We start from the raw sequence: 15448 nt of genomic DNA, 5'->3' as shown, positions 1-15448 counted from the left end.
GGCTGCAGCTGCATATGCAGCAGAGGATGGCCTTGTCATGCATCAATGGGAGGAGAGGTCCTTGGTCCTACGAAGGCTTGATGACCCAGTGTAGAGGAATTGAGGGTGGGGAGGTGGGAGTAGATGGATGGGAGGAGGAATACACTCATAGAAGAAGGGGGAGGGAGGATGTGATAGGGTGTTTCTGGGAGGGAGGGAAACCGGAAAAGAGGATAACATCTAAAATGTAAATAAAGAAAATATCCAATAAAAAAAGAAAAAAATCAAACACTTTAAGATAAATGTAGATTCATATCAGCCACAGGAAGTAATGCAGAAAAAAAATCACACAAATCTCGAGCACATTTGTTTTCTTATGAGAGCAACTTTTTTTTTTTAAATGATTTCACTGTGTGTGTGTATGGTGGGGAGGGGCGTGCAGGTACCTGCAGAGGCCAGAAGAGAACTGGATTCACTAGAAGTGGAGTTACAGATGGTTGTGAGCCGCCCTTTCTGCAAGAGCAGTCAGTACATGTCTCAATCACTGAACTACCCTCTCCAGTCCCATCACAATGAGAAAGCCTTGTAGAACTAGTCACACGTCACAGGCAGGACAGTGGAGTTGAGAGCTTCCATCATACTGTGCGCATGTGTGATTATGAGTATTAGCAGTTTTATACTGCCTGAGAATCTCATTGTATCCACAGTAGAACAGTCTTCATCAACTGAGGCAGATCCTGTACAACTGCCCGTACCGTCTCCCTGACAACTCCTGCTTTACTGTTCGGTTCTCTGTTTCTATCATTCTGGTACCCAAACAATGTACAGAAAAGGAATCAGGCAGCGTAGAGGAGGTTTCTCAGAGACTCATCCCAGTGGCTGGCTCTGTTTCTTTCTTCTGCAGCTGACTGAATTTTCCCTGAGCTATGCATATTAGGGGGTCACCCGCTGTGCTGTGAATTCTTTGGGATTTGACATCTGTATCTTTTTTTTTTTTTTTTAATGTCAACTTGCAAAGGTTCCATTCAATCATGTAGATTGTACACTGCATAATAGCATTGTCCAAAGGCTGCTACTCCCTTCAGGAATTTGTAGATGATGATGTTGTTGTTGTTAGGACAAGTATCTATCATAGATCTGTGCAGTATCTTTTAGCCAAGATTTCGATGGTAGATGCTGGAGTCTACTGATATCCACTGTGATCCCACCACATAATCATATAGACTTGTTCCACTGACTAATTCCTCTGCGGACCACCCCACCCTTCCTTCTCAAGCACTAATAAACACCATCATATTATTGCCTACAACTGTGCCTTTCCCAGGATGTCAGCTAGGTGAACATGCAGGTTTTCTTAGCAACGCTTGCGCTGGGAGTATGCCTTTACGCTTCTTCTGTGACCTGGAACTTCCTTTGTGTCAACAAACAATGGCTACACTGCATGCATATACTGTAGTTTCCTCCTCATCCTCTTGAGGAGCATTATGGTTACACCCAGCTTGGGGCAAGTATGAAAGCGGCTGCTCTTTACACTCGTGAGCAGGTTTTGTGTGAATCTAAGTTTTCAGCTCATCTGGGTAAACCTCTAGGCGCACGACTGCTATGTTGCATAAGGAATGCTTGGTTTTATATGATGCTTCTGGTGTGTCTCCCAGCTGGGACCATATCATTCTGCATTACCACCAGCAGTGAGAATTTCCATTGCTCCACAACCTTGCCACCCTTTGGTATTGTTAGACTCTGGGATTTGAGCCACTCCCGTGGGTACACAGTGACCCTCAGTGCTGTTTTAATTACAGATGTTGCTGAGCTCATTTAAATCTGCTAACTTTTCATCTGTGTATTTAGTCTTTAGAGACATGGCTGGTGAGATCTTTTGTCCAATTAAATCATCCATTGCTTTATTCTTCCTGTCTTTTAAGAGGTATTGTATTATTCTGCGTATAAATCCATCTTTACAGCTGTGTTATTTTGTGTCTTGTGTATGTGTGTTTTGCCTGCAATATGTATGTACCCAGCAGGGCTTGTGGAGGCCAGAAGGTGGCAAAATCCCCTGGAGTGACAGATAGTGGTGAGCAGACAAGTGGGAGCTGGAAATTCAGGTCAGTTCCTCTGGAAGAGCAGCCAGTGCTCTTCTGCTGTAATGAGCCATCTCTCCAGCTCGGCTATAAATTCTTTACCAGATAGGTGTTTGTAGTCATTTTCTCTGTGTGCATGCCTTGTTTATTCAGTCTTCTAAAAGAGTCTTTCATAGAACAACATACATGAATTTTAATGAAGTTCAACTTTTTCCTTCCATGTTATTCTCTAGATTTTTACTTTTGAACTGTGTATTTAGGCCTATGACTGATTTCATTAACTTTGTAATGGGTGTAATGTATGTATGTATATATGTGTTTATTTTATTTTATTATTGATTCATATATATGTATGTATGTGCATATATATTTATATGTCTCTGTCTGTATGTGCACCCAATTTACCTCTAACCTGTATCAGCAGTTTCACACTGTAATGAAAGGCAAGCCACTGAAGGATAGTCTCTCAAGCCCATGACATCTGTAGCAACACCCTGACCAGCACTGAGAGTCGTTATTAAATTCCATGCATGATCATGGATGCAGAGGACACAGGAAGAATGCATGATCACAAATGCAGAGGGCACATGGAGAATACATGATCATGGATGCAGGGGATACAATAAGAATGACTGATAGCAAATGCAGAGGGCGCATGGAGAATACATGTTCATGGATGCAGAGGACATATAGAGAATGCATGATCACGGATGCACAGGGCACATGGAGAATACATGATCAGGGATGCAGAGGGCACTGAGAATGGAATCACTGTCCTTATTCTTTTCCAGGTAGGGAACATTAGAAAACATCCAGATCACCGTTTTTGTGTGAAATGGAGAAAAATCACCAAGAAAGTTTCACAGTGAACATCACTAGTCCTTGAACTCTAAAGGTTAGACATTAGAAGTCTGATAAATAACACTTGATCCAATGCCTACCCTGTATAAAGAAACAGAAAATGAAAGAATTTGTGTATTATTCTAGCTGTGGCTAGATTCTGAAGATTCTGGTTTCTACTGAAGTACTGAGTACACGCATCCCAATACTTAGAGAGTGATGCCTGTTCTCAACCCGACTGAACATCACGCTGCACAGTGGCTCCCATGGATGCGATGTGGGCTCTGTTCCTCCTCTTCACCCTTCAACCCCCTTTTTCAATTTAATAATTTTCTTTTTCCATTTTCATAAGTGCATGTATGTACAGGCATGTTTGCCATGTGTGCATATGCATGCACATGTGCACACGTGCATGTGGTTGTGTGCAAAGTTGAAGCTGGGAATCATCCTTGGCTGTTCTTCCACTGAAGAGACCCTTATTCACTGAAGAAGTTCTCTTAATCAAACTCGGAGCTTGCCAATATGACGAGTCTCCCTAGGCAGCTTCCTCTGGAGGTCCTGTCTCTGCCCGCTTAGGCTCCGATTACAGGCAGGACAGCACAACTACCCTGCTTCTATGACAAGCACTTTAACAATGGAACCACTTCCCCAGCCACAGAGATAATTAAAAAATATTAAGACATCAGCACTAGGGGGGCTACTAAGCCAAGAGAGACATACTCCTTGCCACATAACACACAACCTCAGAAGACTTTATTATAAATATATACAGACAGTGTGTTATTGAAGACCCAAAGTCACATCTACGAAATCTTCATTGTCACCTTCTCTAGTTTTTGACGGAAATCCTTTTAATGGACTTAATTCTCACAGCCCCAGTGTATAAAAATTCTTTCAAACTTCTCTTGCTGCTCTAGCATGAAAGTGTGAATACCTGGATTTTATTTTATTTTATTTCTGTTTATTCACTTTACATTCCACTGCACCCCCCCAAGTCCTTCTCCTCTCCCCTCCTCCTCCGAGATGTTGGTGGCCCCTCTGGGTACCCTCTACTCTGGCACATCAAGTGCTTCCTTTCCCACTGAGGCCACACAAGGCAGCCCAGATAGAGGAACATATCCCACGTACAGGCAACAGCTTTTGGGACAGTCCCCGTTCCAGTTGTTCGGCACCCACATGAAAGCCAAACTGCACATCTGCTACATATATGTGGGGAGGCCCACTGCTAAGCTGCCAATTAATTGTTCTGAAATGCTGGGTAAGTCAAACCTCTCTGAATTTTATGCCCCAGGGCAACAATGACAAAAGCAACCTTTGGTGATTCACCTTTCAGTTCTAATCCAGTCAGATCTGAAGGTCAAATTATAATCCATCTGGATCACCTTATTTTGTAGTCTTCCTCCACCTCTTTCCTTTCATCTTTCTTTCTTTTTAAGTATCTGTTTTTTCTCTCCTCCCTATTCATCAGATACAATCCTTTCACTCCTGGGAGTGCTCAGCGTCTGCAGACTATTGGGTATGGATGAGCCTAACTGAAAACAATCTTTAATGTCCCTGTTTCAGTGCAGGTTATTGCCATCACTCTTTGTTTCTCAGCAGAAGTTGATAGTAAGACCCTATTACTCAAGACGTCACATGTCACATGCTCTGGTCACGGGACTTCAAGAAAAGAAGCTGAAATTAACCTGGAAGCTTTCTCATAGATGGTTAGCTTTCATAGTTCTGGGAGGTGTCATGCAGGCTGCTGGGGGGAGAAAGTTATCAATAGTCTTATGCAGCTGTGAACCCTGTTAGCTACAATAATGACTGATGAAGATAAGCCCATGGGAGTAATAGCGGCATTCATGTTATGGGTGTAACCAATGGCTTTCACATTGTATTTGAGGCCTACTCCAAACCTGGCCAAGAACCCAGGGCTATGGAGCTTATAGCTCCTACATCATGTGAACCTATTACAATTATTTTGCTAAATGGATACAATACCAAACTGCCTTATAAATATATTGAAAACACATTTAAACAATATTTAAAGTGGAGATACGTAAGTCAACCTGGAGAGCATAAAACAGTAAGTTGATCCAAACTAAAATGAACCTCAAACCAGAAGTGTAGCATTCATCAGTGTGGTTGCAAGGACATCAGGAACTTCTTTCAGATGACATCTGGATACCTTGTTACCGTGCATCTGGTCTGCTGGGACAGTAAATACCCTGGGCAGACCATAAGCAATAAAATACTCTCACAGTCACAGAGGCTCAAAGCCCAATTCAAGGTTTTAGCTCAAGCCCTCTTCTGGACTGTGAGCGACCAACTTCTCTTGGAGTCCTCAACATCACAGACTGTCCAAACTAATGCCCATTTATAAGGACAATAACTCTTTTATAAGGGCAACAACTAAATTGCCCAAATATATATACACACACACACACACACACACATACATATACACACATATATATATGTGTGTGTGTGTATATATATATATGTATATATATGTACATATACATATATATGTACATATATATATACATATATATATATATATCCCCAGTAAAAAGCTTTAATTTTTTAAAAGTAAACTTTATTCTCCTGAGTTTGCAAAGCTATTTTCTTCCATAGAGTTGGTGATCCATCCTCTTCCTACACTGTTAAACCAAATAATTGCTCTCTTTCTTGACTCCATCTCAGAAATTTTGTAAAAATAAAAAAGTGATACACAAAACACATCAATCAATGTTAATATAAGAATATATGGATTATAAATTATTTTATTATTTCAATTGTTTTATACTAACTTAAAAACTTGGCTATTGAACATAAAACTTGCATGTAATCTTTTTCACTGAAAATCCCTATGTATTTATAAATTATTTTAGAGTATTTTATAATATATATACGGGCAATGGAAAGATGGCTGAGTAATTAAGAGCACACACCACTCTTCTTGAGGGCCCAAGTTTAGTGTCCAGCACCCATGCCATGCCAGGCAGCTCACAATCAGTGTATCTGCAGCCCCAGGTGACTGGATGACCTCTTCTGGCTCCCACTGGTATCTGTACTCATGTATACATACACGCACGCACACACACACACACATGCACACACACATGCACACAAACACATTTAAATATAAAATGAATCTTTAAAACATTTTTTCTTGGCTATAGGAAATTTCCAATACAGAAAAACCCCTGGTTGGAAGCACATGAATGAAAGATGACTCCATCTAACTCAGGCAGGGTTTGAAGCAAACAGCGGTCTGTGTGACCCCTGGCAGGGGAGCATCCACTGTCAACAGATCTGAAGACTACATTTGACTGTGTTGATTTGATCAAAGGGCTATGAATGTCAGTGCTAATAACAGCAGAAAAGCTTTTGAGGGAAAACTTTCAATTTTATTTTTCTCTCAGATTATCTTATTGCTGCATAATAAGAGGGGGTGAATAAAGGAGTCTGTGGCTTCCTGCGGCAGGAGGGAAGTGCTGCCCCCAATCTGCAGGTGCCCACTGAGTCCACCCCGCTGCACTCTCAGCCTGACAGTCCCCCCCACCCCCACCCCACCCCCCCCAGAAATGAGTTTCGAGCAATCTCAGATCCCATCCTGCCTGCCCATTACGGAAAGATGCTGCCATTTGGTATTTGCTAATTATGATCGAGACCAGAAACGCCGCATATTTCAAAGGCAACAATGAAAACAAGCATCTGAAAACCATTTCCTGCTGGTCTCTGTCAGCCCGCTACTCACGGCAGGTCTTCCAGCTTGGAGGCTTCGTGTCTTGGATCCAGCAGGTCATAGCCACATTCATTGTAGATTTCCAAGTAAGAAATGTGTGTCGTGTAGATATTGCTGCTGTCCTGGTTGGGAAAGGAAAAGGCATTGTTTAATGACTAAAACAACTGTCTGGCTGGAGAGAGATGCACCATTTGTCTCTGGGCTTTGCTCATAGCATCCCTCCTGTGCCATTCTACATTATATGGTTTACATTTTCAGTTCGTGACACTTAAGAGTTGCTGTGACCATCTGCATAAAGGTTTTTTTTTCTTGTAATAGCCAATATCCATGATTACAAGTAACTTCAGTCTGTTAGTTTTATTGGTTCCACATTATACATAAAATACAGCGAGCCAGCTTGGCTGTGGAACGGAACAATACATTATTTTTTAACTTTCCAGATCGCACCCCCCACAAAACGCTATTAAGAAAAAACAAACTTACATTCTGTGAACAGTCTGTCCATAAGAGAGCAAAAACTTCAGGAGCAAAGAAATGCCCATCCTTGATCACAATTCACTTCCTTTACTTTCCCACTACTCAGAAATTTATATTCTTTTAAAACTATTTAATAATTTACTTTGTGTGTGTGCACATGAGTGCAGGTACCCATAGTGGCCAGAAGAGGGCACCAGATCCCTGGAGCTGGAGCTGGCAGTTGTGAACTACCCAATATGGGTGCTGGAAACCCAACTCCATCCTCTGCAAGAGCAGTCCTGCTCCTAACAGGGTCTCACACTAATAATAATTTATGAAGTAACTATGATCTTGCAAAACCGCCAGGAGAGAGGAGTGTCTACATTTCAAGTCCTACTCACAGTGGCTACTGTTACTATGGTTGCTACTGTTACTGATGTTGATAACTGCTTTTAAATATCATGTCTAGAAGCCTCCAAATGGACAGTTAAGTGTGATGGGTAATCTGTGAGGTCACCTAGGAGACACACCTCTGGGTGTGTCTGTGAGGTGGCTTCCTGAATTGTAGAACTGGAGAAGGGAAACCCTCCCTCAATATGGACAGCACGTTCCCATGGGCTGGATTCCTGAAGTCAATAAGGAGAGGGAAAGGAGGAAGGGAGAGCACTAGCATTCATAATTCTGTTTCCTGACTGTAGACGCGATGTGACCAACACTCAGATCATGCTCCCAACACCATGTCCTCCCCATACGGAGTACTTATTGCCTCAAACTCTGAGGCAAAATCAACCTCAGGCAATTTTTGTTGGCTATTCTATCACGGCCATGATCAAAGCAGCTAAAACAATGCAAGAGTGTAAAGAGAAAGGACACAAAAAAGAACAGTGCACTTGAGCCATCATCTGTAATAGAGATACTCTCTTCTTTGCAAGTAGGATAAGTCAGGAAAATGGCGGCCCACTGCTAGGGGTGAGGACAGTGCTGTGGCAGGCCCACTGCCTGGGATGAAGACAGTGCTCTGGCTCCTCCAGTTTCCGTTTCTCCTGCAGTTTTACCGCCATCTACACCACACTCAGATCTCACTGAGCAGTGTGGCCAGCCACCTTTCTTGGTCCTCTTCAGCATCTGGGTTGCCAGACTGTAATGTACTACACATGTCTTCTGCACACAGCCATCTCTTCTGCCCCAAACAGCCAGAGCCTCACAATGCTCCGAGATAAGAAGGGCTCTCTCAAGCAAACGGAACCCTTAAGTCCAGTGGAAGAAAGACCTGGCCTTAGGCGTGTAGTGAGCTCACCAGTTTGAGACAAGCAGCAGGACCCCTGGGTCCAGTCTGATTTTCTGGACACACTTCACGGGCAACTTTAAGTTGCCAGGCTGGTTTTAAGCACAATGCACTGTGATCATAATGAATGTGATGTGGCCCATGGCAGAAATTGGTCCGTGTCAGCTTCCCTGGCTGTAGGTTTGTCTCGTAGGCTTTCTCTAACTCCAGGAAATTACTTGGAATGACTCAGAGGTAACCAAGGGCTTAGAGTGACATCAATGTCAAAGGAATCTCCCCACAGTCCTGACAGGTAGCCAGTGCCCTGGATGCTTGGTGGGTTTCCAGAGGTGTTCTTTGGTAACCACAGAGAATATTTTAGAAGATGCTAAACATACTTTCCATTAGGAGAGAATTTACTTTTTCTAGTTAAGCTAATCAGGGAAATTGGGTCCATTGGTTCTAAGAGCTTCAAAAGGTTTTCTGAAACTGGTCAGTTATCATTTGGACACATGTACATAGATGAATATTAAGGAGTATGGTAACAATTGTTGAACATTTGCATATGTGAATATTAATGGTGTGGTAATAATGATCATGAACTAAACATATTTTGTGTGCCAGGAACTTCAAAGATTTGTTTTTATTATTCTTAATTGTGTGTTTTACTCTCTCTGTGTGTGTGTGTGTGTGTGTGTGTGTGTGTGTGTGCAGGAGAATGCAGTGTCTTCAGAGGCTGAAAGAGGGCATTAGGCCCCTGGAGCTGGAATTACAGACAGCTGTGAGCAGCCTGGTATCAGTGCTTAGAACAAAACTCTAGTCCTATGCAAGAGCAAGGCACACTCTTAGCTGCTGAGCCATCTCTCCTGACTGAGACCTTAAAATACCATATCTTTGTCCCCTCACAGCAGCTCCATGGCACTGAGACAAGAAGTCACATGCCATCAGTGATACATGGTCTCAGAACCCTGCAGCCTACACAGCCCTCCCCACCCATCTAAGATGACAGACAGCTTTCCACTTTGTTCCACAGCAACAAAAACTATTGGAAATTGTACCCCCTGCTTGTGACATGTGTATGCGTGGCAAGACAGGTAGTTTGAGGAATACAGGCGGAAGTGAGGAGAAAGGCTCAGGATAAGGCACACCCTCCACTCAGCCTCCCTCCTCCAGTTTCTGGCACACACGCTTGGCGAGCTTGGGCCACTGAGAGAAGAGCTGAACTAATGGATAATTGCTGCTTTATGGATGGCAATTAGAATTATGCAGATCTCAGCAATTTCTTCTCATCTTTGAGACTCAAAATGCAAATAGCATTAAGTAGGGAATTCCGGAGTGACTGTCACAACAGCGCAGTTAGACTTTTATACAGAATCCAAAGACTTGCTGGAGCTGGACAGGAGACAGGGGAGCCTCCAGAGAGGTTCAGTCCTTACTTTCAGAAAATGGCAAGCAGAAACCCACAGAAGTGAAGTGACTCATCACAGGAAATGGATTTAAACACAGCCAGCAAAACAAAGCCAATCTGAGCTACAGAGGACGTGGAGGCAAGGCAAGGAAGCAGTTGCTTACAGAGCTGCAGACCCAAAGAAAAATACATCAATAGAGACTCAGTTTCTCCAACTATGAAATGGGAATAAAGATGCTGTGTTTGCTAGCTACAATATCTGTTGGATTAAAAATCCACGTAAGTGGGCCAGAGAGAGATGGCTCGGTGTGTAAAGTGCTTGCTGTGTAAACATGAAGATCAGAATTCAGATCCCCAGAACCCATGTGAAAAGCTGGATGTGGTGGTGCAGCGATGTGACCTGATGTAAGGTGAACAGCCCTCATGCTGGCTTAGGAGGAAGGGAAGGACATCCCCAGAGCTCACTAAGCACCCAGTCAAATCAATGAGCTCAGGTTCAGTGAGAGACTCTGTCTCAGAAACAACTCAGTGCAGAACAATAGAGGCTGTCCAACATCAACTTCTGGACCACTCCACACATATGCACCCACATACCAGACACAGGGGCTTCCATCACACCAACCCCCACTCTGCCACAAACGTTGTCACTTGCTCTTTAAGCCCTGTAGGCATCTCAAATGAAGCCTCAGCCTTGCTGACATCCTACCCGACGAGAGAAGCACCTTCGCAATGTCTACCCCAGTCCTGGCCTCTCTTTAACTGTGAAAGCCAGAGGTTTTCTTCCTCTGCAGACAGTGCAGGATGCCTTACCATATCTCCCTGCCTCCGTCTTTACCTTTTGCAACTGCTCAAAAATATATGACAGGGTCCTTGGGATGATGCCTCTGTCACTGTAGCGTTCTGCCCCACCTGTGATGGTGAACGTCTTGCCACTGCCCGTCTGCCCATATGCGAAGATGGTGCCATTGTAACCTGCCAAGGTACTGCAAGGAGAAACGACAGAGCTTTAATGGATTAGTGGACACCCACATTGGTACTAGGTACTCAAAATCAAACAGTAACCTTATAAACACTACTGAAATATACTCATAAGATATTTATAGAATATTTATGTAGCAATCCAGCTAGAATTTTGTGTGCATGCACATGCCTGCACCTGTGTAGGAGTACATATGGAGACCAAAGGTCAACACTGTGCACCTTCCTAAATCCCTGTCTACCATTATTTTTTGAGACAGCCTCTCTCACTGAATGTGGAGCTCACTAATGAACTGGATTGGCCAGACAATGAGCTCCAGGGACCCTCCTGTCCCCACCTCCCTCGCTCATGCTTCTGAGCCTGGCTGGGCTCAACGTTTGCACAGATGCTGGAGAACAGACTGGGGTCCTCAGGTTCTAGTGGCAAGCTGTGACCCACTGAGTCATTTCCCTGACCTGCAGACTAGTTCATAATCCAGGAATCTTAGGCTATCAGTGACTTCTCTAAGGAAGGACATGCCACTCAAATGGAGTCCATCATCTTAAGGTTTTATTATATACTACACTTAGAGTATGATCTCAGGGAAATACTTCTGATTTGGCAAGGTGTCTGTCTTAATTACCCTCTGTGTAACTGCCCTGATGAATACTTGTATTAGCAGCCACCCATACATTACTAGTACAGTGACTTTATAACTGTGCTCCTTGAAATCTATTTCTGTACACAATGCCAACAACAGAAAGTCCTCAGAATCCCCCTCCCCCATCCCCCTTAGAATGACTTTCTTTTTGGTGGAAGATGTTGGCCAATGTATGTTGGCCCAGCATAGAATCCTATGATTTGACAGTGGTCTTAAGAAGCCTTCAAACCACCGCCTGTAACATGGGCTTTTAACAGCGTGTTCTGCATGATGTGGGCTTTGAAGAGAGTAGGCCTTTTAATAGTGTGTTCTCCATGTTGTGGGCTTTGAAGAGGGTAGGCCTTTTATCTACGCTACACAGAACAGTAAACTCTTGAAGTTTTGCTGTCTTTTTGCTACAAGTTGCTCCTTGATCTCCAAGATGTTTCCATCAAGCCAGCTGCCATGATGTTAGCTAATGGGACCCACGTTCCAAGTGAGTTTTAAGTGGATGGCTCCTCTGAGATTGCTGTTCATCATTTGCATAGGGAATCCTGTTCTACCCTAGCTGCTACGATTCTGCCGATAGTTCACTCCAGAGCTTACTCTGCTTTTGACTATGTGATAGGCTAGCCTGTCCTCAAAGTGATCCCGAGATAAGACAGGTGTTGCCTAGAGTTTACTCTGAAGAAGTCAGTTAATCCCTTAGCATCTTACACAGCTAGAAACCTCACCACTGTGTGTTTCTGCAAGGTGCTTTGCCCTGTGCAGAGTGTGAATATGGCTTACAAAATGGACAGACTTAGTACAAGGAGTGGGGAAAGCATTGCAACTGTGAGGGTCAGCATTCTGCTTTCAGGAAGGTGACTCATGGTGTCACCTGTGTCTTCACACTGGAACTGTCTACTGTTGACATTCTCAGCTTGTAAGAAGCTGTGAGGACCATGATGTATGGAATTGGGTCATGTTGCCACCTGTGTCTTCACACTGAACTGTTTACTGCTGACATTCTCAGCGTGTAGGAGGCTGTGAGTACCGTGATGCATGGAGTTGGGTCAAGGTGTCACCTGTGTCTTCACACTGAACTGTCTATTGTTGACATTCTCAGCATGTAAGAGGCTGTGAGGACCATGATGCATGGAGTTGGCTTGTTACTGAATCTTTTCCACTGAATCAGTCACCAAGGAGACAGAGATGCCTCAATGGAGTATCATTTGGATGTTGATTGTTTCTTGCCACAGATGTGCTGAGTAAATGGGGTCTACAATCTTAAGTAGCAGACTTCAAATGTTGCACCAACTCTTGACAGGAAGAATTGCTGAAATTTATGAGGCATTATCAGTTGCAAAAAGCAAAGGATCTGAGCACAAATTAGCATTTCCATTTTAACACAGACACAACCTATGAAGAGCAATGGCTGAGGGTGAGCCTTGGGTCCTCACTGAACAGTCATCTCGTCTTTGTATACCAAAATCTCATCTCACACAGACAGTTACCTGTCGGTGTGCTCTAAGATAGGGAATCCTGCTCTACCCTAGCTGCTACGATTCTGCCGATAGTTCACTCCAGAGCTTACTCTGCTTTTGACTATGTGATAGGCTAGCCTGTCCTCAAAGTGATCCCGAGATAAGACAGGTGTTGCCTAGAGTTTACTCTGAAGAAGTCAGTTAATCCCTTAGCATCTTACACAGCTAGAGACCTCACCACTGTGTGTTTCTGCAAGGTGCTTTGCCCTGTGCAGAGTGTGAATATGGCTTACAAAATGGACAGACTTAGTACAGGGAGTGGGGAAAGCATTGAAACTGTGAGGGTCAGCATTCTGCTTTCAGGAAGGTGACTCATGGTGCCACCTGTGTCCATGGTATTTCCTTACCATGGTCTGCTGTGGTCCACCTACTCCTGCCAGCTACAAACGCTTGCACATCTCACTGCACTAGTGAAAACTTAACAAGGGAACAGTGGCAAATGTTGTCTATTTCCTTTATCTAGACGCTCCTCTTCCTAAATCAACCTCTTCACTGTGTCCCAGGCATTTTGACATGTGATTCCAGTCTCAACTGTCCCAAGAAAAGATACAAGTTGAAAATAAAGAGAGAGATGGTGATACTACCTTCCTTTAAGCTCCATCTGTCCATCTGTCCATAAGAGCAAAGACATCAGAGCAAAAGTGCCAAGGTCCACTTTGTCATTAGCCTGAAAGCTATCTCAACATGACCCAACGGCTCAAGTAGTGCTTTAAAAAAAGCTCAGCAGAAACAGTAGGCTTCAATGGTGTTCAAACTTCAGAAGTCCTAGCCCTTTCCCCCCCATTTCCCAAAAGACTTGAAAAACAACATGCCTGGAGGTGTGGGAGCCATAGCCCTCACTTCTCAGCCACTGCTGAAGAAGCAGTGTGGATCTGGAACACCTTACAAGCCTCCCCAGCCTGATCTTTCCTCACTTCCCAGCAAAGCTCTGCTGAGACAGCAGAGCACGTGTCTTCTGACTCAAAGCTCTCACGGTGAGCAGCCTGGCTACAGACAAATATTTGACATTGGAGCCATCCAATGTGCTAATACCAGTGAGCTGAGCTTAAATGTGGTCAAATGCTTGTACAGTCTGTTGATGATGACAGCAAGATACTCTGAAAAGCCCTTGACACCTCCGGGTACTGGAAGGCCATACATAGGAAAGGATGTGAGAAGGGTCTTTATCTTCCCTATGATTGGCCTCGAGTCTCTGTACAAGAAGTAAGTGGCACTGAAGGTAGAGATGCAAAATCCCAGATCCTGAACGTGTGTCTCTACACATAGACAGAGATGCTCCTGTGGCAACCAGGAGAGAAATGTTTAAGCCATTTAAGGAGCACATCACACAATAGAGAGCTGACTTCTCTAATTGTGCAGGTGCTACATGCATCAGTCATTTTTCTGTTTCTATGATTTAAAAAGATGACCAAGATAACTACACAGAAGAAAGAGGTTTTTTTTTGGGGGGGGGGGGACTAACAGTTTCAGAGGGATAAGAACCCATCAAGGCCAGGAGTCATGGCATCAGACATCATGGCCAGAGCTGAGGGGCTCACATCCTCAATTGATGCATGAAGCAGAGAAGCTCTGTGAGGGGCTCTGTTGGGAAGAGCACCTGCAGTTGTAACCATGGGGACTTGAGCTTGATTCCCAGCACTCACATAAAAAGCCAGTGTGGCCATGTGTGCACCTGCAAGCCCAGCAAGTGGAAGGAGGCTAGGGTGTGCCGGGAGCTTGCTGGCTAGCAGCCTAGCTCAGGGTTCAGCGAGAGATTCCTTCCCTTGAGGGAGTAAGGCAGGGAATGATAGACGGGATCATTAGACATCCTCCTCAGGCATAGGCTTCATGACTTAGGAGGAGAAAAATATATAATTGGAGGTTTGAACTGTCCCCTTCCCCTCTGCCTCCTTGCCAAAATGGACATAACTTTCATAAAATTTCTATGGAAATTAAGGGACACGTAATAGTCAAAACAATAAGGACAAATGTGAAAACTCATGCTTTCCACTAGCAGCTAACTGGAAGGTTAAAGTAACAAGGGTGGCAGAATACTGGCATACAGAGAACCATATGAAGTGGAACCATACTCAGAATCCAGAATCAGGCCCTGCATATAGGTGTGTGCAGCTGGCTAGCCGTGCATCAGTGCCGCCTCCCAATTTCTAGTTGGCGCTTTTCCAACCTCAGTGATTATTTAATGGAGGAGAGGATAAAGAAAAATTAGGAAAAGGAACAGAATGGAGCAAAAATACTAAAATTGTATATGTGCACATGAACGATGAGTGTGCGAGTGGATGCTGTGGGTGGTATATGTGCACATGGATGAGTGTACAAATGGAGGCTGTGGCTGGTATATGTGCACATGAATGATGAGTGCGTGAGTGGACGCTGTGGGTGTATAGGTGCACATGAATGATAAGTGCGTGAGTGGACGCTGTGGGTGGTATATGTGCACATGGATGAGTGCGTGAGTGGATGCTGTGGGTGGTATATGTGCACATGAATGATGAGTGCGCGAGTGGAGGCTGTGGGTGTATATGTGCACATGAACGATGAGTGTGCGAGTGGACGCTGTGGGTGGTAT

General features: G+C 44.0%; 1 protein-coding gene across 1 annotated transcript in view; it reads right to left on the bottom strand.

Annotated features, from left to right (window-relative positions):
• Positions 1-15448, bottom strand: part of Kif6 (kinesin family member 6) — a 319301-nt gene that overhangs the window by 249723 nt on the left and 54130 nt on the right. Inside the window, exons 4-5 of the mRNA XM_031347801.1 lie at positions 10594-10741; positions 6643-6752 (exon numbers count right to left, since the gene is read on the bottom strand). Of these exons, the coding sequence (XP_031203661.1) occupies positions 6643-6752; positions 10594-10741 (258 nt within the window). The remainder of the gene's footprint in view (positions 1-6642; positions 6753-10593; positions 10742-15448) is intronic.

This window comes from Mastomys coucha, unplaced genomic scaffold (genome assembly GCF_008632895.1).
Source record: "Mastomys coucha isolate ucsf_1 unplaced genomic scaffold, UCSF_Mcou_1 pScaffold3, whole genome shotgun sequence".
NCBI classification, from domain to species: Eukaryota; Metazoa; Chordata; class Mammalia; order Rodentia; family Muridae; genus Mastomys; species Mastomys coucha.
The sequence above is the reverse complement of the archived record's forward strand: the minus strand, read 5'-3'. Positions and strand labels throughout refer to the sequence as shown.